The sequence below is a fragment of the Geotrypetes seraphini genome, chromosome 2 (assembly GCF_902459505.1).
Source record: "Geotrypetes seraphini chromosome 2, aGeoSer1.1, whole genome shotgun sequence".
Taxonomy (NCBI): Eukaryota; Metazoa; Chordata; class Amphibia; order Gymnophiona; family Dermophiidae; genus Geotrypetes; species Geotrypetes seraphini.
In genome coordinates, this window is record NC_047085.1 from 507,824,781 (window position 1) to 507,852,651 (window position 27,871).

The 27,871-nt window shown below is 47.2% G+C and overlaps 1 protein-coding gene across 2 annotated transcripts; it reads left to right on the plus strand.

The window, feature by feature from the left end:
* The first annotated feature begins 75 nt into the window (after positions 1-75).
* LOC117354596 (gastrula zinc finger protein XlCGF57.1-like) lies at positions 76-26,471 on the plus strand. 2 transcript variants are annotated; one of them, XM_033932379.1, is made up of 3 exons: positions 76-441; positions 14,030-14,156; positions 24,813-26,471. In XM_033932379.1, the coding sequence occupies exons 1-3, from the start codon at positions 418-420 to the stop codon at positions 26,306-26,308; spliced, it is 1,647 nt and encodes a 548-aa protein (XP_033788270.1). In that variant the 5' UTR covers positions 76-417; the 3' UTR covers positions 26,309-26,471. The 2 variants fall into 2 exon arrangements, with proteins under 2 accessions (XP_033788270.1, XP_033788271.1); XM_033932380.1 differs by having other exon boundaries at positions 24,816-26,471.
* The last annotated feature ends 1,400 nt before the right edge of the window (positions 26,472-27,871 follow it).

Below are 27,871 nucleotides of genomic sequence, written 5' to 3' on the forward strand. Positions count from 1 at the left end.
GCCATTAAACACTTCTCCTGCAATGTGGGTGGTGCGTTCGTCTCTCAATCAGGGTGAAGGACCGCCTCCCTTCTGTGATGTCATCGCACCACCTTTATTGCCCATTAAATGCTTCTGCAATATGGGTCGTGCGCTCGTCTCTCAATCAGCGTGAAGCACCGCCTCCCCTCTGTGATGTAATCGCACCACCTTTATTGGCCATTAAACGCTTCTCCTGCAACGTAGGTCGTGCGCGCTCATCTCAATCAGCGTGAAGCACTGTCTCCCTTTTGTGACGTCATCAGCCTGTGCCCGCCAGCCATAGAGCTCCAAATCTCACTTCCTGGGGTTTGGGGGTTGTTGTTTTTTGTGTGTTCAGCCTAAGAAAGAACCCCACATTAATTTCTAATCTTGAAAACTACAGAAGCAGAGAGGAAAATGCCTGCAGGAGCTTCTGCCCAGGTAGGAGAGTTCCCCAATTTCTGACCTGGGATACTGCATAGTCAGGTCCTGGGACTGAGGAAAGGCACTTTGGGAGGGCCTGAAGGGAAGGAGAGAGATCAGAGTTAGAGAATGACATGGGGACAAAATTTTCCATGTCCCCATGGGAACTCATTTTATCCCAGGACAAGCAGGCAGCTATTCTCGCATATGGGTGATGTCATCGAAGGAGCCCGGATGCGTACGCCTCACAAGCAGACTTGCTTGAAGAAACTAGAAGTTTTGAGTCGTCCGCACTACGCATGCGCGAGTGCCTTCTTGCCCAGCATAGGGCACGTCTCCTCAGTTCTCAATTTTCCGCGGAGCCGAGAAGTCCGTCTTTGACTCTTTGCGTTTAACTTTGTTACTTCGTGCCTTCTCTGAACCGCGGTTTGTATTTTTTTCCTCATGAATCGCTGTTCTTATTTTATGTCTTTCATTTCTAGTTAAAAAAAAAAAAAAATTTCCTCTTCCGTCCGTTTGCCGGGGCAGGCCGCTCAGCCGCAGCCCGAGGACTTCGATCTTGTGGCGGCTATTTTCCTTCTATGTTCTGGCCTGTTATGGGCTTCAAGAAGTGTAGCAAGTGCCAGCGTGCGATTTCTCTTATGGACCTACACCGTCGCTGCCTCAAGTGCCTTGGGCCGAAACATCATCCGAAGTCGTGCCTGCGCTGTGCTACACTTCAACCTCGAGCCTTCAACCATCGTTGTATTTCGGTGGATAAGCTATTCGGGATGGATTCTTCCTCGGATCCCTCGACTTCGAAAGCGACCGAGGCCTCGACTTGGACCGAGGCCCCTCCTGCTTTGACTGCTTCCACCTCGTCTGCTTTTATAAGAGTCAAGGATCTCTGCTTCATCCCAACCTGCAGTCTCTACACCTGACAGCTTGGTACCTCTCAACATAACACCTCTTCAGTTTTCTCAATCTGTAAGAGAAGCCTACCACTAGACAATGCTATCACCAAAAATGGACTAGATTTTCTACATGGTGTTTTTCTCATGATAAGGAGCCTCAGCATTCCTCCTTATCTTCGGTTTTGGATTACCTTTTGCACTTATCCAATTCTGGCCTCAAGTCTACAACGAACCGAGTACATCTCAGTGCAATTGTGGCTTTCCATCAGCCTATTGAAGGAAAACCCCTCTTTGCTCATCCAGTGGTTTCTAGATTCATGAAAGGACTTTTCAATGTCAACCCTCCTCTCAAACCACCTCCTGTGGTTTGGGATCTCAATGTTGTTCTTGCTCAACTGATAAAGCCTCCATTTGAACCAATTGACCAGGCTCATCTGAAGTATCTCACTTGGAAAGTGCTGTTTCTCATTGCCCTCACCTCTGCTCGAAGAGTCAGTGAGCTACAAGCTTTAGTTGCTGATCCACCTTTCACTATCTTCTATCATGACAAGGTGTTCCTCCGTACTCATCCTAAATTCCTTCCTAAAGTGGTATCGGAATTTCATCTCAACCAATCAATTGTTCTTCCAGTATTTTTCCAAAGACTCATTCTCACCCTGGAGAAGTAGCTCTTCATACTCTGGACTGTAAACGTGCTTTGGCCTTCTATTTGGAACGCACCAAACCACACAGATCTGCTCCTCAACTTTTTGTCTTCTTCGATCCAAACAAGTTGGGACATCCTATTTCTAAACGTACCATCTCCAACTGGATGGCTGCTTGTATCTCATTCTGCTATGCCCAGATTACCCCTACACAGTAGAGTCACAACCCATAAAGTCAGAGCAATGGCAGCTTCAGATCTACTCCTGTTGAGGAAATTTGCAAGGCTGCTACTTGGTCCTCGGTTCATACTTTCACTTCTCACTATTGTCTGGATGTTTTCTCCAGATGGGATGGATAGTTTGGCCAAACAGTATTACAAAATTTATTCTCCTAAGTTGCCAACATTCCCACCATCCCATTCTGGTTAGCTTGGAGGTCACCCATATGTGAGAATACCTGCCTGCTTGTCCTGGGATAAAGCACAGTTACTTACCGTAACAAGTGTTATCCAGGGATAGCAGGCAACTATTCTCACAACCCACCCACCTCCCCTGGTTGGCTTCTCTGCTAGCTATCTGAACTGAGGAGACGCGCCTCATGCTGGGCAGGAAAGCACTTGCGCATGCGCGGTGCGGGCGACTCGAAACTTCTAGTTTCTTCAAGCAAGTCTGCTTGTGAGGCGTCTGCATCCGGGCTTCGTCGATGACATCACCCATATGTGAGAATAGCTGCCTGTTGTCCCTGGATAACACCTGTTACGGTAAGTAGCTGTGCTTTCCTGTCTCTGCTCCGTTCCTGCAAGCTCTGTCCTCATCTGCACAAGCCTCAAACACAGAGTGCAATATGTACGACTACCTCCCTTTGGGAAGGCAGGAGTACATATGCAGTCGGTGTCAGGAACTGAAAAGCCTGAGGATGGAGGTCGGCAGATTGAGGGTCAAGGTCCAGGGACTGGAGGGACTGCGCACCACAGAAGAGACGAGCTGGTCAACCCAGAACACAGACGGAGTAGGCCCCATTGTGGACCAGGTGAGGGACCTCAAGAGATTCATCGAGGAGGCCTATAGGAAGGCAGAGGAACGGGACCAGCAGCTGCACAGACGGATGTCGGCAGACGAGACCCAGGATCCACAAGGCGACACCGGGGAAGGACCTAGCGGAGGAACCACGCAAGAGGAGGAGACTGCGACTCACCAGGACCCCGAGGGAGAGACACCACACTACACCGAGGACACGGACCTGAGGCAGAGGAGGTTGCTGAGGAAAGGGAAGTCTGCTATTGTGGTGGGAGACTCGATCTTGAGAGAGGTAGACAGTCACGTAGCTGGAGGAAGGGAGGACCGGCTAGTGACTTGTTTCCCAGGGGCCAAGACACGAGACATCACTGATAGGATCGAGAGGATCCTGGACGGAGCAGAGACAGAGGAGACTGCGGTAATAATCCACGTCGGAACGAATGATGTGAGCCGGAGGAACTTCAGCATGGCCACACTGACTGACCAGTTCAAGGTCCTGGGACGAAAGCTGAAGCGGAGCACACGGAGAATAGCATTCTTGGAGATCCTGCCTGTACCGAGAGCAGATGTAAAGAGGCAGGCAGACCTCCAGGCTGTGAATGCATGGTTGAGGAGATGGTGCCAGGAGGAGGGCTTCCACTTTGTGAGGAACTGATCGTCCTTTTGGGGAAAGAGCAAGCTCTACCGGCGGGACGGCCTGCACCTGAGCACAGCGGGAACTAGACTACTGGCAGCCAATGTGAGGAAGGAGATCGAGAGGGCTTTAAACTGAAGAGAGGGGGAAAGCCGACAGCTGATCTGATGTTGATGCTTCGGACAACAGTATCCAGAACAGATGCTGAACGGGCTGACTGCAGGGAGGAAGCAGAGGGACCGGAAGATCTTATAATCAGACAGCGAGGGAAACATCAGGTAAAGGGAGCTTGCTGGGAGAAGACTAAGGGGCATGGAGACACAGGGGGGCTGGGTGGCACGAGGGCGAAAGCTGAGGGCAATATAGAGGTACCACAAGGCGAGGGGGATCAAACAGAGGCTCAAGGGATGATAGCCCAGGAGGGGGCCGGTAGGGCTAGAAAACCCAGAGGAAAAGCGGGGAAGTGGGGTGGCGGGAATGTGGGGAAGCTGAAAGCTAAGAGGGTAAAGGCTGAGGGCAAAGCAGAAGCACAGGGAACGGGAGAACTGCCCGAAATCCAAGGGCAGGCGGCCCAGGTAAATGCAGAGGTGGAGGAAAAACGACGGGACCTACGGGACCTGCAGTGCTTATACGCAAATGCAAGAAGCCTCATGGCCAAGATGGGTGAACTAGAAGTCGTGGCCAAGGGGGAGGACCTAGATATAATTGGAATTGCAGAAACCTGGTGGACAGAGGAAAATCAATGGGATGTGGCGCTGCCGGGGTACAAGCTCTACAGGAGGGACAGGACCCACAAGAAGGGGGGAGTCATAGCACTATATATAAAGGACTCTATCCACTCGGTCGGGATGGATATGGCAACGAAGGCAGAGGGGCTGGAATCGCTATGGGTCAAATTGCCGGGAAACAAGGGTGCAGGCATAAAACTGGGGCTGTACTATCGCCCACCTGGTACGCCAGAAGGAGTTGGACACGACTTGGAAGCGGAACTGAGACAGGAATGCAGGACTGGAAGTAGTGATGGGGGACTTCAACTACCCGGGAATAGACTGGAGTACGGGTCACTCCAACTGCACTAGGGAAACAGGATTTGTAGAAGCTGTGAAGGACTGCTTCATGGAGCAACTAGTCAAAGAACCGACGCGAGGGGGTGCTACTCTTGACCTCATCCTAAACGGATTAGGGTGGCCTGCAAGAGGGGTAGAAGTAGGAGGACCACTAGGCAACAGTGATCACAACGCGATCAGATTCACATTAGAAAGGGGGACATCCATAGTAAGGAGGACCGCAACAACTGCGCTCAACTTCAAGAAAGGGAACTATGTTGCTATGAGGGAAATGGTGGGGAGGAAGCTCAGAAACATCTTTAGGATGGAGACTGTAGGAAGCGCCTGGACCCTATTCAGGGACACCCTGCAGGAAGCACAGAAAATGTACGTCCCCAGTTTCAGGAAAGGCTGCAAGAACAAGCGATCAAAGGACCCGGTTTGGATGTCAACAGAAGTAAAGAGGGAAATAAATGACAAAAAAGTATCCTTCCGGAGATGGAAAAAGGACCCAACGGAGGAAAATCACCAGGCGCACAGGAAATGCCAAAAGGAATGCCACCGGGAGGTTAGAAAAGCAAAGGGGGAATACGAAGAGGGGCTGGCCAGGGAGGCGAAAAACTTCAAGGCATTCTTCAGTTACGTAAAGGGGAAGCGACCAGCGAGAGAGGAGGTGGAGCCGTTGGACGATGGGGATAGGAAGGGAGTGATCAAGGAGGATAAAGAGGTAGCTGAGAGGTTGAACACGTTCTTCTCGTCGGTTTTCACGAGCGAAGACACATCTAATATACCGGACTCGGAGGATCTCATGAGTGGGGAACAGGCTGAAAAATTGGAGCACATAGAGGTAAGTAAGGAGGATGTCCTCAAACAGATAGGTTAAAATGCGGCAAATCACCGGGCCCGGACGGGATCCACCCAAGGGTTCTGAAGGAACTAAGACAGGAAATAGCGGGCACAATCCAGCATGTTTGCAACCTATCCTTGAAAACTGGTGAGGTACCAGAGGACTGGAAATTGGCAAATGTCACACCTATCTTCAAGAAGAGATCGAGGGGTGACCCCGGTGAGCCTGACTTCAATTATAGGGAAGATGGTGGAAGCTATGATCAAGGACGGCATTTGCGAGCACATCGAGAGGAATGGCCTACTGAGAACAAGCCAGCAAGGATTCTGTAAGGGAAGGTCGTGCCTAACGAACCTTCTGTACTTCTTTGAGGGAATAAGCAGTCGGGTGGACAATGGGGAACCCATAGACATCATTTACCTCGATTTTCAAAAGGCTTTCGATAAGGTGCCACATGAAAGGCTGCTTAGGAAGCTGTGGAACCACAGGGTGGGAGGGGATGTGCACAGATGGATCAAGCACTGGTTGTCGGGTAGACTGCAGAGGGTCGGAGTAAAGGGTCAATATTCTGACTGGCGGGGAGTCACAAGCGGTGTGCCACAGGGATCGGTGCTGGGGCCGTTACTCTTTAACATATTTATCAATGACCTGGAAAAGGAGGCAAAGTGCGAGGTTATAAAATTTGCAGACGATACCAAACTGTGCGGCAGAGTTAGGACCAGGGAGGAGTGTGAGGACCTACAAAGGGACCTGGACAAGCTGGAAGACTGGGCAAACAAATGGCAAATGCGCTTTAACGTGGAAAAATGCAAGGTCATGCATATAGGGAAAAAGAACCCGTTGTTCAACTACAAATTGGGGGAGGGGTATTGTTGGGAGACAGCAGACTTGAGAGAGACTTGGGTGTGCTGGTGGATGCATCACTGAAGCCATCTGCACAGTGCGCAGCAGCCTCGAAAAAAGCCAACAGGATGCTGGGCATCATAAAGAGGGGCATAACAACCAGAACGCGGGAAGTCATCATGCCATTGTATCGAGCGATGGTGCGTCCACATCTGGAATACTGTGTTCAGTATTGGTCGCCGCACCTCAAGAAGGACATGGCGGTACTTGAGAGAGTCCAAAGGAGAGCAACGAAAATGGTAAGAGGGCTGGAACACTGCCCATACGCCGAGAGGTTGGATAGGCTGGGACTCTTCTCTCTGGAGAAAAGGAGGCTCAGGGGAGATATGATAGAGACCTTCAAGATCATGAGGGGCATAGAGAGGGTGGATAGGGACAGATTCTTCAGACTGAAGGGGACAACAAGTACGAGGGGGCATTCGGAGAAACTGAAGGGAGATAGGTTCAAAACAAATGCAAGGAAGTTTTTTTTCACCCAAAGGGTCGTGGACACTTGGAATGTGCTACCGGAAGAAGTGATCAGGCAGAGTACGGTACAGGGATTCAAACAGGGATTGGACGGATTCCTGAGGGATAAAGGGATCGTGGGATACTGAGGGAGGAGCTGGGATGTAACACAAGTATAGAAAGCTAACCAGGTAATAAGTATAGAAACCCAACCAGGTCGTGCATGTGCAAGACTGGAGAGTTAGGACTTCGATAGGAAGACAGGACTTCAATGAGGAACCAAGGTGGCAAGGGAGCCCCTTCTGGTGATTCAGACGGGTCGTGACCTGTTTGGGCCGCCGCGGGAGCGGACTGCTGGGCAGGATGGACCTATGGTCTGACCCGGCGGAGGCACTGCTTATGTTCTTATATTCTTATTTTAAAATCATAAGTGTTCGAGGCTTGTGCAGTTAAGGCAGAGCTTACAAGAATGGGGCAGGGACAAGGACAAAACCTGTGAGGATAGGATGGGGAAATTGAGTTCCTGTGGGGATGGGGACAAATTTGCCCCCATGTTATTCTCTAATCAGAGTCTCACAAATGGAAATTTGGGGTGTAACTGGTTTCTATTGCTATAGTCCTGCTCTGGGACTGTGTGTTAAGTAATTGTACATCCAACACGGTTTCCTCCACCCCAATGAGCACCAGCCCTGGGAGGGAAAAAAAAATCCAAGAAATTTTTAGATTAACATAACATAGTAACATAGTAGATGACGGCAGATAAAGACCCGAATGGTCCATCCAGTCTGGCCAACCTGATTCAATTAAAATTTTTTAAATTTTTTCTTCTTAGCTATTCCTGGGCAAGAATCAAAAGCTCTACCCAGTATTGTGCTTGGGTTCCAACTGCCGAAATCTCCGTTAAAATCTACTCCAGCCCATCTAAACACTCCCAGCCATTGAAGCCTTCTCCAGCCCATCCTCCCCTGAATGGCCATATACAGACACAGACCATGCAAGTCTGCCCAGTACTGGCCTTAGTTCAATATTTAATATTATTTTCTGATTCTAGATCCTCTGTGTTCATCCCACGCTTCTTTGAACTCAGTCATCGTTTTCCTCTCCACCACCTCTCTCGGGAGCGCATTCCAGGCATTCCAGACATTTCCCTCTCTGTAAAGTAGAATTTCCTAACATTGCTCTTGAATCTACCACCGCTTAACCTCAAATTTGGTTTTACCATTTTCCTTTCTCTGGAAAAGATTTTGTTCTACGTTAATACCCTTCAAGTATTTGAATGTCTGAATCATATCTCCCCTGTCCCTCCTTTCCTCTAGGGTATACATATTCAGGGCTTCCAGTCTCTCCTCATACGTCTTCTGGCGCAAGCCTCCTATCATTTTTGTCACCCTCCTCTAGACCGCTTCAAGTCTTCTTACATCCTTCACCAGATACGGTCTCCAAAACTGAACACAATACTCTAAGTGGGGCCTCACCAATGACCTGTACAGGGGCATCAACACCTTCTTCCTTCTACTGGCTACGCCTCTCTTTATACAGCCCAGCATCCTTCTGGCAGCAGCCACCGCCTTGTCACACTGTTTTTTCACCTTTAAATCTTCGGACAGTATCACCCCAAGGTCCCTCTCCCCATCCGTGCATATCAGCTTCTCAGCTCCCAGCATATACGGTTCCTTCCAATTATTAATCCCCAAATGCATTACTCTGCATTTCTTTGCACTGAATTTTAGTTGCCAGGCAATAAGACCATCCCTCTTAACTTTTGCAGATCCTTTTTCATATTTTCCACTCCCTCTTTGGTGTGTTCTCTGTTACAAAACTTGGTATCATCTGCAAAAAGGCACACTTTTTCTTCTAACTCTTCAGCAATGTCACTCACAAACATATTGAACAGGATCGGCCCCAGCATCGAACCCCTCACTCACCTTTCCTTCCTCCGAGCAACTTCCATTAACCACCACCCTCTGACGTCTGTCCGACAGCCAGTTTCTAACCCAGTTCACCACTTTGGGTCCTAACTTCAGCCCTTCAAGTTTGTTCAACAGCCTCCTATGAGGAACCTTATCAAAGACTTTGCTGAAATCTAAGTAAATTACATCTAGCATATGTCCTCGATCCAGCTCTCTGGTCACCCAATCAAAAAATTCAATCAGTTTTGTTTGGCACGATTTACCTTTTGTAAAGCCATGTTGCCTCGGATCCTGTAACCCATTAGATTCAAAGAAGTACACTATCCTTTCTTTCAGCAACACTTCCATTATTTTTCCAACAACTGAAGTGAGGCTCACCGGCCTGTAGTTTCCTGCTTTATCTCTGTGACCACTTTTGTGAATAGGGACCACATCCGTTCTCCTCCAATCCCCAGGAATCACTCCTGTCTCCAGAGATTTGTTGAACAAGTCTTTAATAGGACTCGCCAGAACCTCTCTGATCTCCCTTAGTATCCTGGGATGGATCCCTTCTGGTCCCATCACTTTGACCACCTTCAGTTTTTCAAGTTGCTCATAAACACTCTCCTCCGTGAACAGCGCAGAATCTACTCCATTTTCTCGTGTAACTTTGCCAGATAATCTCGGTCCTTCTCCAGGATTTTCTAGCACATTTGCTTTCTCCTCATCACTCTCCACATATTTGTTCCCAGCATCTTTTAGCCTAGCAATTCCATTTTTTATCTTCCTCCTTTCACTAATATATCTGAAAAAATTTTTGTCTCCCTTTTTTACATTTTAACCATTTGTTCTTCTGCCTGTGCTTTCGCCAGATGTATCTCTCTCTTGGCTTCTTTCAGTTTCACCCTGTAATCCTTTCTGTACTTCTCTTCTTGGGTTTTTTTATATTTCACATATGCCAACTCTTTCGCCTTTATTTTCTCCGCCACTAGTTTGGAGAGCAATATCGGTTTCCTTTTTCTCTTGTTTTTATTTATTTTCTTCATATAAAGGTCCTTAGCCATTTTTATCGTTCCTTTCAGGTTAGACCACTATCTTTCCACTTCTCTTATGTCCTTCCATCCTAACAGCTCTTTCTTCAGTTACTCTCCCATTTCATTAAAGTCCGTACATTTTAAATCTAGGACTTTAAGTATCGTGCGGCCGCTCTCCACTTTAGCCATTATATCAAACCAAACCGTTTGATGATTGCTACTTCCCAGGTGAGCACCCACTCGAACATTAGAGATATTCTCTCCATTTGTGAGGACCAGATCCAATATGGCTTTTTTCCTCGTGGGTTCCGTCACCATTTGTCTGAGCAGAGCCTCTTGAAAGGCATCCACAATCTCCCTACTTCTTTCCGATTCCGCAGACGGAACATTCCAGTCCACATCCAGCAGGTTGAAATCTCCCATAAGCAGCACCTTCTCTTTCCTTCCAAACTTTTGGATATCCACAATCGGATCCTTATAAATTTGCTGTGATTGAGTCGGAGGTCTGTAGATCCACGTAGATAGAAGTTCCATCTTCTCTTTTCAGAGCGATCCATATTGCATCTTCCTCTCCCCAGGTCCCTTGCATTTCAGTCGCTTGGATATTGATCTTTACATAGAGAGCTACTCCTCCACCTCTATGGCCATCTCTGTCCTTCCTAAAAAGATATATCCCGGTATGTTTGCATCCCATCCATGTGATTCACTGAACCATGTCTCTGTGATAGCAACAATATCTAGATCTGCCTCTAACATCAGGGCCTGCAGATCATGAACTTTGTTGCTTAGACTGTGAGCATTTGTGGTCATTGCTGTCCAGCTATTTTTCAGCGTTAATCTCCTTTTTCATATATATTTTTGTTTTGTTTCACTTTCCGTTGCACTTCTATGAAATGAGTTGCTGATACTGTTAACGTTGCAATCTTTACTACCATCACATATTTTCTTTTGCTGGGGGTGGTCTTTATAATTGTCCTTCATACATACACCACCCCCACCTTCTAGTTTAAATGCTTAGAAATGTGGAGGGGCATAATAAAAAACTTGTCTAAGTCTCCTTTTGGCCTAAGGCCTTAAACGTTGAAAGTAGAAGCAGGGAAAATGTCCATTATCAAAAAAAATGTAAAAAAAACAAGGTTTTTTTGGATAATGGCCTGCCTCTACGTTCAGCTGTTTAAACGCCCAGACCACCACTACGTCTAAACTTATACCCTATAATCTACCTAAAAAAAACCTAAGCCACAAATGTCCAAAACAAGGGCTTTTAGGCGAAGGAGGAGCCAGTCCTTCGCCTAAAAGCTGGATTCTGTAACTGGTGTCTCTCAAAAACAACACCGCTTACAGAATCCACCCCACCACACGACATTGGAGTAAGAGGGAGCCCAAACCCTCCTGGCCCTGCACTTTCTAACCCCCTTCCCCCCCCCCACGATCCGGCCAGGAGGGAGCCCAAGCCCTCCTGGCCATGCAACCCCCACCCCCTACAAGATCGGGCAGGAGGGAGCCCAACCCCTCCTGCTCAGGTGGACCCCCCTACCTCCCACCCCCAACCCGGCTTAAGGCCCCGCCCACAGGAGGAGCCCAAGGCTCCCGGGCCTATTCTGGTTGGCCCAGGCGCCTCAGGCCCCACCTGTGGGCGGTATTTGAGCCACCTGGACCAATTCGGCCCCATTCCTGAGCCAGCTGGCCTGCCGGATGGGCAGGCTTGGCACCCGTCTGTCCGGCCAATGCTTTCAAGGTATGGGGGGTGGGATGGATCGTGGGATTGGCGGGGGGGGGTCGTGGGTTGGCGGGGGGGGCGATCGGGGGTTCGGGGGGCAGTCGTGAGGGGGGTTGAGTCGAGGGCAGGAGGGCCTGGGATCCCTCCTGCCCGTATTTTAGTGGGGGTGGAGGGTAGGGGATCCACCTGGGCAGGAGGTGTTGGGCTCCCTCCTGCCCGATCTTGTAGGGGGTGGGGGTCACGTGGCCAGGAGGGCTTGGGCTCCCTCCTGGCACAATCGGACGGGGGGGATTGGGGATCGCGGGGCAGGAGGGCTTGGGCTCCCTTCTTCCTCGAACATAATCGGGGGTTCGGGGGTGCTGCGGGGCTGGAGGGCTTGGGCTCCCTCCTGCCCCGAACGTAATTGGGGTTTCGGGGCAGGAGGGCTTAGGCTCCTTCCTGCCCGAACGTAATTGGGGGGGGTTTGGGGATTGCAGGGCAAGAGGGCTTGGGCTCCCTCTTGCCCTGATGTCGGGGGTGGGGGAGTTAGGCATCTCTCCTGCCACAGGTCGTGGCAGTTTGGGCATCGCGATAGGGGAGATGAGGCATCTCTCCTGCCGTGATGGTTGCGGTGGGGAGGGGGTTAGGTTGCCGGGCCGCTGCACTGATCGCGCCAGCCGCCATCAGCTCAGCGGCCCCTTTTCGGCACTTATACCTGTTTTGACTTGGTCTAAGTCAAAACGTATAAGTGCCGACTAGGCAACCTGCCTAAAGTTTTGGTTATACCTGCTGCACGCCTAGGTCTAAGTCGGCCCTCCTCCCGCCCACCGCCCACCCTTTCCCCTCCTCTAAAAACGCCTCTTTTCTCTCTGTGTGTTTAGAGGCAGGGAAAGGGCCTAAGCTGGTTTTAGATACGTCTAAAACCAGCTTTGATTATGGGTACTTGGACGATCAGGCTTTTTGATCGTCCAAGTACCCATTTAGGCCACTTTTTAGACTTTTTTTTTTATTTTTTTATTTTGAGCCCCATATTGTCTAAATTTCTCTGCAAGGTTTCTTTTTCCTGCTGTAGTAATATGTAGCCCATCAGTGCAATATAGCTTCTTGTCCTTCCATGTATTTCCCCATCCTGCTATGTACCTGAAGCCTTCTTGATGACACCAGGCTTAGAGCCATCTATTAAAGTCCTCTGTGTTTTTCACTCTTTGCTCTCCCTTTCCATATGCAGGCAGTATCTCAGAAAAAGCTAAAGTCTTTACAAAAGGTTTCACGCCCTCACCAAGCTCCCGAAAAGCTTTCTGTGCTGCAAGTGTGGAGTTGTTGGCCAGGTCATTTGTTCCCAGATGGATAACAACATCAGTGTTAAAATCCTTAGTTTCTTCCTTAATTATACTCTGTATTTGCCTGGAACTCCTGGTAGCTGAGGATCCTGGAAGACATTTCACTATTTTGGTCTCCTCGCCCTGTGTTCCAAGGTTAATGCCTCTGATGATGGAATCCCCCAACAGTAATAGTTTTCTGTTTTTGGCTTTTTTATTTGTACTTAGGGTGCGCTTGTTCTCTTGAGTTACCTTCATTGGTTCCAGTCCCACCTCCCTTCTGTTTTCCTGAGTATCGCAGTGCACTAGTGGAGCGAAGGAATTCTGTAGAGGTAATATTAGTGAAGGTGGATGTTTCTGTGTTACATGTCGCAGTCTTCCTGAGCCTACTGTGACTGTTTTATTCTTTGAGGTAGAGGTGGTAAGTTGGTATGATTTTGTGGAGTGATGGAAGCTGCTTTAATTGTATTCAATTCCTGTTTAAGTTTGCAGAGCTCCTCCTTAATACTGGCAAGTTGAAGACAGATGGGGCAAGTCTTAAGCCTTCAAATAGTGTGTCTTGGAATTAAAGCACCACCGTGATTGCATAGAATAAAGGTCATCTTGATTGGTTGTGAAGTGACTTGATTTGAGTAGTCCTGATTATATGGGTCTCTGTATATGGTGGGACTATAAGTCTTACCCTTATTCCTATGAAGGGAATGAGGAAATAAGATTTAACAGAGGAAAGAGAAGGGTCTATTTATTTATTTTTAAGTAAGAAACAGGGAGGAGGAGAAGAGAAATTAAGCAGATATATAATGCTGAAAAACAGTGAAAAGAGCAGAAAATGAAATTTTGAGTAACTTAGCTTTTAGAAGTTCACAGGGCAGACTTGTACCAAAGATAATGCAGTTAACCTTGGTAGTAAATCAGAGCCCCTCTCTTCTACACCTAATCAGCAGACACAATGGCTGAAAACTAGTAGGTCAGAAATACAGCTCTATATCAGATCAGTAGCTACCCCAAAACACTGGAGTTTGAACGGAAATGCAGGCTCTATACCAGATCAGTGGCTACCCCAAAACACAGGATTTTGAATGGAAATGCAGGCTCTATACCACCCTAAAACACAGGTTGGGCAGACTGGATGGACCATTCGGGTCTTTCTCTGCCATCATCTACTATGTTTTTCTATGCCTCTTTCTGGAAGTGCTGCAGAAGATGCTGAGTGAGTTTCTGGTTTATATTTCAGATGCAGGTGACATTTGAGGACATCGCAATCTCTTTCACCCAGGAGGAGTGGGAGTTTTTAGATGAAGAGCAGAAGGAGCTCTACAGGGAGGTGATGAAGGAGAATAATCAGATCTTGATCTCTCTGGGTAAGGAATAAATTTACAAGTTTATTAGCAGAAGTTGGCATCGTTATAAAGAGAGGTTTGATTATGTTTGTCTCATATAATTTGGTGAGAAAGTGAGTATTGCAGGGATCACTTGATATCCTCTCAGGAGTGCACATGTAGGGGGTCAGTATTAGGGACTGATGCAGAAAGCCAGGGACTAATGGCTGAGGTGTGCAGCGTTTACCATGAGATTACTAAGAATATACAGCCAAACCTCGGTTTACAAGTGCACCGGTTTGCGAGTGTTTTGCAAGACGAGCAAAACATTTTCGCAAATCGTGACTCGCAAACTGAGCATCAACTCGATTTGCGAATCCCTTCACCCGCGAACTGGCATCGCCCACCTCGCGAACACCCCCCCCCATGTGTGAACTGGCATCCCCAGCCAAAACTGAAAGCTTACCCCCTCCCAATGTGGCACCGGCATGCAGCGCCAACCCACAGGAGGTGCCGATGCCCGAAGATTGTGCCTCTCCTCCGACTGGGCCTTGAGCATCTGCGCATGCTCAAGGCCTTCTGGCTCTCGTTCTCTCCGAGAATCTCGGAGAGAGGCGGAAGCCAGAAGGCCTTGAGCATACGCAGATGCTCAAGGCCCAGTTGGGAGGAGAGGCACGATCTTCGGGCACCGGCACCTACTGTGGGTTGGTGCTGCGTGCCGGTTCCACATTGGGGGAGGTAAGCTTTCAGTTTGGGTGGGCGGGGGATACCAGTTCATGGGGGTGGCGGGCTTTCGTGAGGGGGCAATGCCGGTTCGCGGGGGACAGCGTTTGCGGGCGGGGGGGGGCCATGCCGGTTCGCAGGAGAGGGAGATGTGGAAGTGCACTAGTGGCGTCGGGGTGGGGGGGTCTTTTGGGGATGTGGTGGGGTGGGGTGGAGCAGCGCCAGTGGCCGGGGGGGATGGTAGGTGGAACAAATCAAGCGAGTTTCTCTTACTTTCTATGGGGAAACTCGCTTTGATATACGAGTAAATTGGTTTACGAGCATGCTTCTGGAATGAATTATGCTCGTAAACCAAGGTTCCACTGTATTATGTTCTAGTGCGACAGACACTCTGTTTCTGAACTTGAGGATAGTTCTTGCGAGAACTCTTGTATTGAGCCCCATTAGCATTCTTTTGCTCCGCATTCCATCCCTCTGGACTGTTCTCCAATTCCTCAGTTGACTCTCAACAAGTGAGATGGTAGTAGCTGGTTTTCAGTTATATTCGGGGGTTTTAGACTGTTTGTGAGGCCTTTCGGTGCTGCAGAGTATCCCAATCTTGGGACATCTCTGGCTGTGTGAGAGTGCAGACTCTGAGCCTGAGGATCTGCTTCCAAGGGGCAGACTACTTTGCAGTGCACCCTCTTGGATAGCCTTCACTACCAGTTTAGGGGCTCAGAGACCATTGCATTGGGAGCAGTGCTTGGCCCAGGATCGTCTGCAGTGTGCTTGAGCACAGGCTGAGTTGCTCCATGGTGGTTTTCCCAGAATCAGGGTCGACTGCTTCCTCTTCCCCCCCCGCAATCTATTTGTATGCGAGAGATCCTTTGAGGGTTAAGGTCTCTGGCCAATTCGTTGGGCCCAAGAGTCAGTCTGAAGACATAATCTGGATTCCAGGCTTGTTAAGGCAGAAGTTCTCCCTGTAAACTGTTTGCAGCTTCAGCACTTGCAGCTCCTAGCATACAGCATAGGACAGTGAATAACAGGCTGATAGCTTGAAAAAAAAAATTGGAGGTGGGGAGTCCTTAAAATAGTTTTTCTGGGGGTCACATGATGCATTCAGCCTGAACGGACATCTCCAGCTACCTCTCCCGATTCCGGAGCTGATTTCTCTACATTTTACGGTGTATTCCAGCTCTACTGACCTGAACTTTCTCTCAGCAGTTGGGGCGAAGGGCAGGCTATCTGCTGTTCTCGTTTTCTGTGGGGGTGCCCCGTTATGCCGACTAGAATCTCGAAGGCTGCCAAACTACCTTGAAGCCCTTCTACTCCAGCCAAGATGGCGGCGGCACAGTCCCCGGCTCAAGTACAACTCAGCCCGACGATCACACTGCAAGCCGATGCTATCAAGGAGCTCAAAAAGCATTTAACGGCTTTTCTGGATGACAAACTTACCCGACTGCAAACCATGTTTGATCGTATGAAAAACCCGGTAGAACGGCAAGCAGCCCGTCTGCAGCACGTGGAGGATTGGGTGTCGGCGCACGAGGACCACACTGTGGCTTTGGAGGCCGGGGCTTAAATGCTTGAGGAGAAATGCCGCCGGCTGGAAGAACGGGCGGAAGATCTAGAGAATAGGAGTCGTCGGAACAATACCAGACTAGTGGGTCTGCCGGAGTCTCTCGCCGCCGCAGATCTGCTCCCATTGGTCTCCACATGGCTGCCCAAAGAGCTGGGAATGGACACCGGAGGAACCCCCTTGCTGGTTGAAAGAGCACATAGGTTGGGGATCCTCAGAGATGGAGTCTAAAGACCGTGTCCGGTGATTGCCCGTCTTCTTAATTTTGCAGACAAGCAACTGCTCATGGCCAGCTATAAATCGAAGTGTACCATCTCCTATGAAGGGCATTGACTATTGCTGTTTCAGGACTATTCTCCACGAGTGTCGGAACAACGTCGAGCGATGGCCCCGAATTGCACCCATCTCCACCAGCGACAGCTCCGCTTTGCCCTGCAATATCCAGCTAAGCTCCGGGTGCATCACAACAACTGTGTGCTTTATTTCTTCACCCATGCAGAGAACCGCACCTTTCTGGAGGGATTAACGGGATGACTGCCCCGTGACTACAGTATATGGGGACCCGGAGGAATCTTAGCATTCCTCCTGGCGACCTGAGCTGCTGGACAGACACCTTTTAGTGACTGTTGAGTACTTAGCCCATCGAGGCATGGACTAGGGGCCCTTCTCTCTCTCTCTTCTTTCTTTCTTTCTTTCCCCTGTCCTCTGTGCCCCTGCATTCTGGCATATAACACAGGGTACAGGTTGGGCCTCTTTGGCTATTGACCCTTGCTGTTCCTATCTTCCATTACATTTCCTCCTTTTCTAGACTATGAGACAGACACCTACCATAGGAGCAGACAGTCTGGAGAATGCTGCGTTCAGGGCCCTGCTCCTGATAGAGAGCATATTGAGTGAGCGGGAACATCGCTCTGGGCTGTTATGCTAGTCTGCCTTGCCCTTCTTCTCTCTTGGCTGTCATTTCTTCTCCCTGTTCTCTGGTTCTTTCTTCCTTTTCTCTGTTTCATCCTTATCGCTTTCTCGAGCTCTACTCTATCTTTGAGATATATTCGCTATGTTCTGAGTCCGCCATTGCTCCACATAACACGAAGGCCTTTTCTACTGGAGGGAGGACCATTGCTTTTAGCTGAGGTCACACTGGGGGCTCCTTTGGCCTATCCAACAGACTCCTTTCATGCTGTCTTCTTTTCTTTAACTTTTTCTGACCTGTGGCAGGGGTTATGGGGGGTGAGGAGTGGGTTGGGGGATGGTGTGGGAGTGGGGTCGGCTACCCATTTGCGAAGGGTAGTCACTGTGGAGGCCGCCAGGTGTTCACTGTCGTTACAGTGTATTGCAGATTTTTGCTGTTGTTTTTCTTGGCCATCTAACCCATTATTGGACAACTCTGGATACTTTATCTGCTTGCCTGTGCATTTTTCACTGTTTTGCTGTTCCCCCTCTCTCTTTGGGTTCTGTAGATGGGATGGGGACTTAGTTATTTGTCATGGGGGTTCTTCTTTGGATCTTCCTGGTGCGCGAGAGGGAGGCTTCCTGCCTAGACGAGGGACTGGAGAAGATGTGGATGCTGTGGAAGGGAAGGGAGGTGGGTTGGTGGGCTGGGGGAGGGGGGGCTTAATTGGGGATTGGTGTGGGAAGGCAGGTGGCCGAAGATTATGTTTGGACAGGGGTCTCTTTTTCTCTATGGTTAGGTAGTCTTGCCCTGATCAGGAGCGGGGTGGGGAGAGTTTTGGGGGCTACATTGGGACCCTTTTCTTATGACATCTTTTAGCTTACAGATCGGGAGAGAGGCTGGGTGGCTGTGTGAATGCAGCCCTTTTCGGGTACGGGGAATTGGAAGGTTGGGAGAGGCCTTTCCAGGAGGGGGGCGAGGGGATAGGGAGTATGTTTGTGGTATGGTTGTGGATGACTGTGGGGTGATTGTTCGACTGCAGGATGGGGGCTGAGGGTTCTTGCAGAAGGGGGACTGGAGGGACTGAAGGAGCGCTGTTATGTCCTGGAGACAGATCTAGCTGAGGGGCCTGGTCTCTGGTTTGTTTTTCTTCTTTTTCTCTTCGGTACAGTGGAGGCTATTTCTGCTCAGTAGCTATGGTTAACTTGACTGTAACAACCCTTAACGTTGATGGTATCAAACATAAAAAAATCCTTACTTGGCTTAGGAAGCAGCGGGTTGACATAGCGAGAGGGAGAATTAGAAGTCCTTGAGCATGTGCAGATGCTCAAGGCAGGCAGAAGCCGGAAGATCTTCTAGGCACTGGCACGATCTGTGCCTGCGTGCTGGTGCCGGTGCCAGATGTGGGGCGGAGGGGGTAAGTTTAAGTTGTTCGGGAGGGAGGGCCGGTTCGCGCAGAGGGGTGCTGGTTGGAGCGAGGGGGCTTTTGTGAGCGGGAGGGAGCGATGCCAGTTATCGGGGGGGGTGCTCGCAAATCGAGTCAACACTCGGTTTGCGAGTCAAAAGTTTGCTGAGTGTTTTGCTCGTCTTGCAAAACACTCACAAACCGGGTTACTCGCAAACCGAGGTTTGACTGTATATCTATTACAAACGGTTCCTTTCTGGGTGTTACAGCGCAATATCAGAAAACTTCGTTCACTTTTCTCTGCCTTTTTATGGCGCTATCAAGCGGCACGTATTGCCTATGTAAAGTTGTCACTTTCTAAGCAGGAGGGGGGGGTCTGGGTCTCCCTGACGTCCGTGCTTATAATATGGCGGCTCTTTTGCACTTTGTTCATGAGGGGGTGACTGGGGTGGCTCGTTTTTCTCCTCCCGGGTGGATGGTGGGTTGGTATGTGCCCTTTACCTTTTTGAATCTCTTGCATATGACCAGAGGCAGGGGGGAATGCCCTACCTTCCAAATTACAGTTCTTGCGCCCTTTCTGTTTGGCGTGGCGTCGGGCACAGGCTCGATCCCCTATGGCCTCTCCATTCTTGCAAATCTGGGGTAATCCTAATTTTGAGCTGGGCCTGAGTCGTTCGCCGTTTGCTATTTTGGCTTCTAAGGGGGCTTCTACTCTACCATTTGGTCGATGGGGATTCCGGGGGTTTTTGTTTCGTTCACTCACCTTAAGGAACAGTGGGGAATCCCCAATCACCATTTTTTTGCCTATTTACAAGCTAGGCATTACTGCCAGAGCCTTCATCAACAGTATGGGGAGGCGTGGATGTGTGGACCTCTAGACGCGTATTTGTTCAGCGTACCAGCCTCGCAGGGCTCTCTCAGTCTGGTATCAGGTGGTTCGGTCCTCCGATTCTCGAGGACAATTGGCCATCCTGCGAGATAAGTGGACTTAGCTACACATTACAGCCTTAAAACCTTTTTGGAGCTTTTCTACACCTTACACGCTTTTGTGAAATCGGCAGCTTGGCAGGAGACCCAATTTAAGATCCTCCAGAGGACTTATATTACTAAAGCTAGGGGGCCCCGCCTGGGTTTGTGGGAGGAGTTTTTGTGTACCAAATGTAGGGGGGCTGCCGGAACTCTTATTACATTCATTCCTGGAATGTCCTAAACTGTCCATTTGGAATTCCTCCTTTGCGCAGCTTCAATTAGTCTTACAGCACGACTTTTAGAGCGGGACTACAAACCACTGCTTCTCGGCAATCAGGTTCTCCTGGAGGAACAGGGTCTCACTGTGCCTCAGCGGCGCTTCATTTATTTGACGTTGTTGACGGTCAAATGAACAATTTTACAATATTGGACACAAGAGGGGTCTATCCCTTTGGACTGTTGGATCAATCGGATGATCGAACTTGCCCGCTTTGAAATTTGCTATCACGCTCAACCAACCCTGAGATCAGGGCCTACTTGGCCTTGTGGACAGTGTTTCTGCAGTTGCCTCTGGTCTCTTGACATTTGGGGGAGGGGGGAGGGAGGGGTGTGGGATTGTGGTGGGTGACTGGAGTGTACCTGTTTGGGTATTTAGATTGGGTGGCAGGGTGTGCCTGTCTTCCCGTGTGTTGATATAGGGGGTAGGCAGACCATGTTCTTCCACTTGAAAATTATGAAGCCACTGAGGGAGACAGGCTGTTTTTGTTCTTGGATGGTCCTGTAGTCTCTTGCTGTATTATGTTTCTTGGTGATGATCGATGTATTCTTCCTTTGGTTGCCCTTGCGTGCCTGCTTGTATTATGCACCATACCTGTTTCTCTTGTTGACTCTTTAATAAAAATGATTTACCAAAAAAAAAAAAAATTTTTCTGGGGGGGGGGGGGGGTTTCTGGGGTTAGAATCAGGTTCCCCTACTTCTGAAATTCCAGAATTGCTAGTTCCTGAACCTCAGTGTAGCTCCCCCAGGTCATTTGTGGCACTAAAATCACTTCTGCAGCCATCTTGGATTTCCCAATTTGAAAATAAAAGCCCCTAGCTGCCTCAAAACACCTCGCTTTTGCTTAAAAACAGGTGTGATGGACTCCTCAGGCCTGGATACCTTGAATTCATGCCAAATTTGCGATGGATGGCAGTCTGAGGTCCATCCGTGTTCCATGTGCCGCACAGCGCATAAGGGGGTGGGAGCCACAGGCTTAGCCTCCTCTAGTCCCTTTGGGGGTATTAGGGCCCAGATGGTGCAAGGGCCAGGAAAAAAGTCTAGTTTTGAGCTGGGGAGCAGCACAAGTTCATCTCCGGCAAAGCACAGCCATGATATAGTTTAAAACCCCAGAAAAGAGCTTGTGAGCATCTGCAGGGCTTGTGAGCTTCAGCCCGTCTGGATGTCCTGGACAGGGGTTTTCCTCTGTATTCATCATTATGATGTTTGAAGCTCATAGGATTAATAAGGTCTGCATGAAACCCTCGAGGATTGTGGCCATGCTGGCGTTGGGGGTTCCCCCCAGAAGCGCAATTCCCCAGCAACAGTACCATGGGCAAGACAGGGAGGTCCAGTCGAGGCACTTGTCTTTTTTTCTTTTGTCTTCTCTTAACTCACTTGACAGGGTCTCTTGACCATTTGACATTTCTTCTTTCTCCATGCTCACCATCCATCCTCCATCTCTGTGTATGTATTGTTCCCCATGTTCAGCATCTCCCTTCTCTATGTCTCCTGTATGTCCCTTTCTAGTATTTCCCCTGTGTCCATCTCCCTGTCTTCATCATCTCACCATTCTATGATCTCCTCCCCCTGTGTACATTTCTCCTATCATCCCTTTCCCGCACCATGCCACACCTTTCCAACATTCCTCCCCCTTGCACCCCTTTAATCTGTACCTCTGTTCCCTCTCCACCACCATATCTCCCTCTCATCATTCTCTTCCCTATGTATCTCTACCTCACTCCTCTCTCTCTATGCCCAACAATTTTCCTCTTTCTTCCTTTCCCCATGTGCACCATCTCTTTTCCTCTCACTCACACACTCATACCCACCAATTCTCCCTTTCTATTCCCTCCGTTGTGTTCCAAGTTCATGCCCCTTCCATTCCTTCTATTTCCCGAGTTTGTGTCCCCCTCTCTGCCTTTGTTCCAAATTTGTACCCCTCCCAGTCCCAACACGCTCCTTCATCCCCCCCTCCTTTCTCCCTTTGTCCTACGTTATCCCCTGTCTCCCTTACTTGTTCCCTTCAGGGCCATCCAGCTGACATGAAGGCTTCACTCCGATGTCAGAGCTGACATTGGAGAGAAGCCTTTCTGGTCAGCCAGGGATCCCAGTTACCTCAACTGTCCTCCTTTCAGCTTGGCTGCTCATTCTTGTCTTCAGTGGCACTTGTTTGCCAGGACAGCACACAGCAGTTCTTGCACATGGCTGACCTGGAAGCCATTGGCCCCGTGGAACGGTGAATGGCCTTGTCCCTGCAGTAAAGGATCTGCCAAGTTGCCTCCCTTCCTTCCTCTCCAGATCAGCAGCCTCCCTTCGTGAGTCCAGCAACCACCCTCCCTCCCTATCGTGGGTGGAACAGTCCCCCATCCTCGCACTCAATGTGCTCACTGCCGTGGATTCCCCTCCGCTGAAGCCAGACACACGATTTTGTATAGGACACTAGTGTGCGATCTCTGCCACTTCATTGGCTGATGAGGCCAGTGTCCTATACAGCATCAGTCCCTATGTGCCTTGCAAATAGTAAACTGACCAATTCTCTTTTTTTTTTTATAATTCTTTATTCATTTTCACAAATTACATTAAGTGTTAATATTTTCATTCACAGTAACAATAAATACATCACTTATAAACAATCATTGGTATATTACATATATTCTTATCCCTATCCCTCGCCCATCCCTCCCAACCATATACTCCATTATTGTATGATATATGTAATAATAAAATACCCCCCTCCCTACCTCATAAACTAATAAACATAAGGGAAATAATTTTACTTAATCCTGACAATATTTTGTTAATGGTTTCCATACATCCTGAAATTTCTTAAAATATCGCTTTTGTAACGCAGTAAATCTTTCCATTTTATAGATATGGCATAAAGAATTCCACCAAAAGTTATAATTTAATCTCCTCCAGTCTTTCCAATTATATGTGATTTGTTGAATGGCAACCCCTGTCATTATAAGTAGCAATTTATTGTTGTTCGCAGAAATCTGACTTTTTGCTCTCATATCCATACCAAATATCACAGTATCATAGGATAATGCCACTGGGTTCTCTAATAAATTATTAATTTGGTCCCAAATTGATTTCCAAAAATTCCTAATATATGGGCAATGAAACAATAAATGATCTAAAGTTCCTGCTTCTAAATGACAATGCCAGCATCTATTAGACAAAGAACTATCTATTTTTTGCAACCTAACAGGGGTCCATAACGCTCTATGCAACAGAAAAAACCAAGTTTGTCTCATAGATGCTGACACCATACATTTCATCCTCCAAGACCAAATTCGTGGCCATTGAGATGCAGTAATTTCATGCTTAATCTCAATGCTCCAAATATCTCTTAAACCAGTTTTTAATTTCTTCTTAGTAAATCCATTTAATAATTTATACCACTGGGCGGCCTGGTGACCCAAGAAGTCTGTCTGAAAACAAAGAAACTCCATACTATAATGATTATTAAGGTTTTTCCAATCAGGGAACCCCGCCCGAATGGCATGCTTCAGTTGCATCCATCTAAAATTTTCTGATTTATTAAGTCCAAACTTATGTTGCAACTGTGAAAATTCAAGCATAGCACCATTAGAAATAACATCATCCAATATACGTATTCCTGCTATCATCCAATGCTTCCAGACTAGTCTTTCTCCGCCAATTTGAATCTTGGAGTTTACCCATATAGATTGATTTGTAGATTTGTAAATTGGAATAGTTGTTAAATTGCTTACATATTGTAAAGTTTTCCATGTATCTGCTAATATTCTATTGTCCTTACTATAGCTAGGCATTTTGATACTGAGAACATGGGACAGTCGCAATGGAGACATGAGTTGCCATTCTATCCACAACCAATCTGGGAGTTTTTCCATGAGTTCTGGGAGGATCCAATACATACCATGACGCAAAATATAGGCTTGATGGTACCTATAAAAGTTTGGAAAATTTACCCCTCCCTCTGAAATTGATCTTTGTAAAGATACCAAATCTATTCTAGGAGTTTTACCCAGCCAAATAAATTTTAACAGAATGCTATTTAACTTTTTATAAAAGGACCCTTGAAAATATACCGGCAACATACCCATCTGATAACAAACCACAGGCAAAATCATCATCTTAATAGTTTGGACTCTCCCCCACCATGAAAGGTGTAAAGGTTTCCATTGCTCACACATTTCCGTAACCTTCTGCAATAACAATTTTTTATTTATTTTCATTGTTTCGTCCAATGTATTTTTAATCCAAATGCCTAAATATTTTATTCCATCTTCTTTCCAGAGAAAAGGAAATGAATCAAACAAACCTTTTGTACAATGGACATTGAGTGGAAGAACTTCTGATTTAGACCAATTTATCTTATAACCTGAAAATTTCCCAAAATTTTCAATTAATTCAAGTAAGCAAGGAATGGTTATCTCAGGATTTCTCAAATAGAGCAATATGTCATCCGCATAAGCTGAAATCTTATATTCCCGATCTTTATGAGGAATACCCTGTATCTCCTCTGTCTGTTTAATGGCTAATAACAAGGGTTCCAATACAATGTCAAAAAGCAGAGGAGATAAGGGACAGCCTTGTATAACTCCCCTCTGCAACTTGAAAACTTCTGAAAAATTATTATTAATATATAATTTAGCAACAGGAGAGCTGTACAAAGTTTGAACCATTTGAACAAATCCTGATCCAATACCAAACCACTCCATCGCTTGATACATAAAGGTCCATTCAACACGATCAAAAGCCTTCTTCTGCATCTGACCAATTCTCAAGCCACACATGGAAAATCCTGGTGCAACATAACTTATCCATCTTCTCATTATACACAGGTTCTATCTTAGAAACCACTGCTGTTTTCTAACTCATGAGAAATACCTTCTGTTTATATCCAGCAGATCAGCAGATCCCACACGAATGGAAGAGAGAAAAGAATCAAGGAGAAGATCCAGTTGAAATGGAACAAATCCAAACACAGTCAGAAAATGTCTGTGAGAATATTTCCCAAAGACCTGAGAGGATTAACCCAAAGATTTGTAAGCAGGAATCAAAGGAACAGAGAGACCCTGCAGGAGACACAACGGATGGAGTCACTAAGTGTGAGAGACATGAGAGGGAGCTCAGTAACATTGCCGAGGACAAGAGACACCTAGCAGAGAGACCCTTCCAAATTAATAATAGTGATAAAGTGACTTCAGATTCCCTCCATGGCAAGAGGAAAGAAAAAAAACATCTGAAAGAACTCCAAATGCACAAAAGGGATCATAAAAATGAGAAACTGTTTACATGTAGTGAGTGCAATAAAAGCTTCACTCGGCTTAGAGCTTTAAATATTCACCAGAGGATACACACAGGAGATAAAACATTTACATGTACTGAGTGTAGTAAAAGCTTCACTCAGCTTTCAAATCTAAAAAGACACCAAGTTACCCACACAGGAGACAAACCATTTACATGTACTGAGTGTAATAAAAGCTTCACTCAACATTCATATCTAAAAATACACCTGATGATCCACACAGGACACAAACCATTTACATGTACTGAGTGTAATCAAAGCTTTACTCGGCTTTCAAATCTAAAAAGACACCAAATGATCCACACAGGGTACAAAGAATTTACATGTACTGAGTGTAATAAAAGCTTCACTCAGCTTTCAGATCTAAAAAGACACCAAATGATCCACACAGGGTACAAAGAATTTACATGTACTGAGTGTAATAAAAGCTTCACTCGGCTTTCAAATCTAAAAAGTCATAAAATGATCCACACAGGGTACAAAGCATTTACATGTACTGAGTGTAATAAAAGCTTCACTCACCTTTCAGATCTAAAAAGACACCAAATGATCCACACAGGGTACAAAGCATTTACATGTACTGAGTGTAATAAAAGCTTCACTCAGCTTTCAGATCTAAAAAGACACCAAATGATCCACACAGGGTACAAAGAATTTACATGTACTGAGTGTAATAAAAGTTTCATTTGGCTTAGAGATCTAAAATTTCACCAGAGGATCCACACTGGAGACAAACCATATAAATGTACAGTGTGTAATAAAAGCTTTACTTGGCTTTCATATCTAAAAAGACACCAAAGAATTCACACAGATCACAAACCATTTATTTGTAGTGAGTGTAATAATAGCTTCAATCAAGCTTCAAGTCTAAAAAGACACAAAATAGTCCACACAGGGCACAAACCATATACATGTACTGAGTGTAGTAAAAGCTTCACTCAGCTTTCAAATCTAAAAAGACACCAAGTTATCCACACAGGAGACAAACCATTTACATGTACTGAGTGTAATAAAGATTCAATCGGCATTCAAAGTAAAAATTCACCAAAATATTTGTTAAGGCATAGATATGGGGCTATGAGCCAAGAGTGAACTTTCAGCTCTGAACTATGTTAAACCCAGAGGTCTGAGAATTAATAACACACAGAAGTGGAAGATGATATTTTCTTTCTCAAGGGACCCGCTCAAACTCAGGGGCGGAAAATTTCATGGCGACACCAGAAAGTATTTCTTCACAGAGAGAGTGGTTGATCATTGGAACAAGCTTCCAGTGCAGGTGATCGAGGCAGACAGCGTGCCAGACTTTAAGAATAAATGGGATACCCATGTGGGATCCCTACGAGGGTCAAGATAAGGAAATTGGGTCATTAGGGCATAGACAGGGGGTGGGTAAGCAGAGTGGGCAGACTTGATGGGCTGTAGCCCTTTTCTGCTGTCATCTTCTATGTTGCTATGTAAGCAATGACTAGAAATTTTAAATGGTTTATTTCAAAGTAATCATTAAGAAGAAATGAATTGATTCACAATACAAATTGTATAAGTTACTGGTTACTTAGAAACAGTGAATATTATTGATTAACTGGCTGTGATACATTTAAGAAATTACTTAAAATATTGAAAATGTGCTCAGTGAAACAGAGCACCCACATAATGCCACTGGGGGGCAGAGGACACCAAGAAATTGTTTTTGTGTTATTTCTGCGATATATTTTTTCAGTGATTTTGAAATTTTGTGTGTTGAATGTCTATTTCTCATTCCCCAGATACATCATTTTAACACACACTCTTATGAAAAATAGTAGTGGGAGTTATTCCATCTACTATAATAAAACACTAAGCATGCATGTGTACTCTTACCGGCGTGATCTCTGATCTGTAGGTCCATGGTCGGCATGCGCGCTTAGCTTTGCCAGTGGCCGCCAGACAAAGCGGTGGCCTCCCTGCTCTCCACCTCGCACAGTCCTACCGGCCGAAGTTTATTTGTAAGTTTTTTAAAGGCGCTGCGGCGGCTCCTCTCACAAGCCGCACCTGCATCGGCGAAGGCTTCTGACGCAGGCGGCAATCGTGAGAGGACTGCGCGAGGTGCAGAGCAGGGAGGCCAAAGGCTCAAACTAATCCTGCAGCCTTCCTGTGTCCTGGCTGCACCGTTTTGTGTAATGAAGAGAAAAGGTTCCAGAGTTAACCAACATGTCCTTATTACACAGGCCCCAAATGAGATAACCCCCACCCCTTGATGTGAAATCCATTGACTTAAGTGACCAATATCTAAAATAATAAAACGCTAGCTGCGTGTTCCGTTTTCCATGCGCTGTAGGGCCCCGCAGGTAGGAGTGCGCATGCACTGCGACCGTTTTATTATAATACATATTGGCTGCTGGTAGGGGCTACAGTGATGCTGAATCTCAAGGTATTGCATGGAATGGGTTCTATTTAGGGTTGTTTTTCGTCCTGTTGTTCGGTCTGGCCTGCTCTGCTCGCCTTGCCGTATTGTATTTTTAAGTTGAAAGACACGGCATTGGCTCCTCTCATGATCCCCGCCTGCGTCGGACTTCCAACGCCGGTGGGGATCATGAGAGGAGCCGCCACAGCGTCTTTCAACTAAAAAAATACAATACGGCAAGGCACGTAGGGAGCAGGGCAGAACGAAGCTCCGAA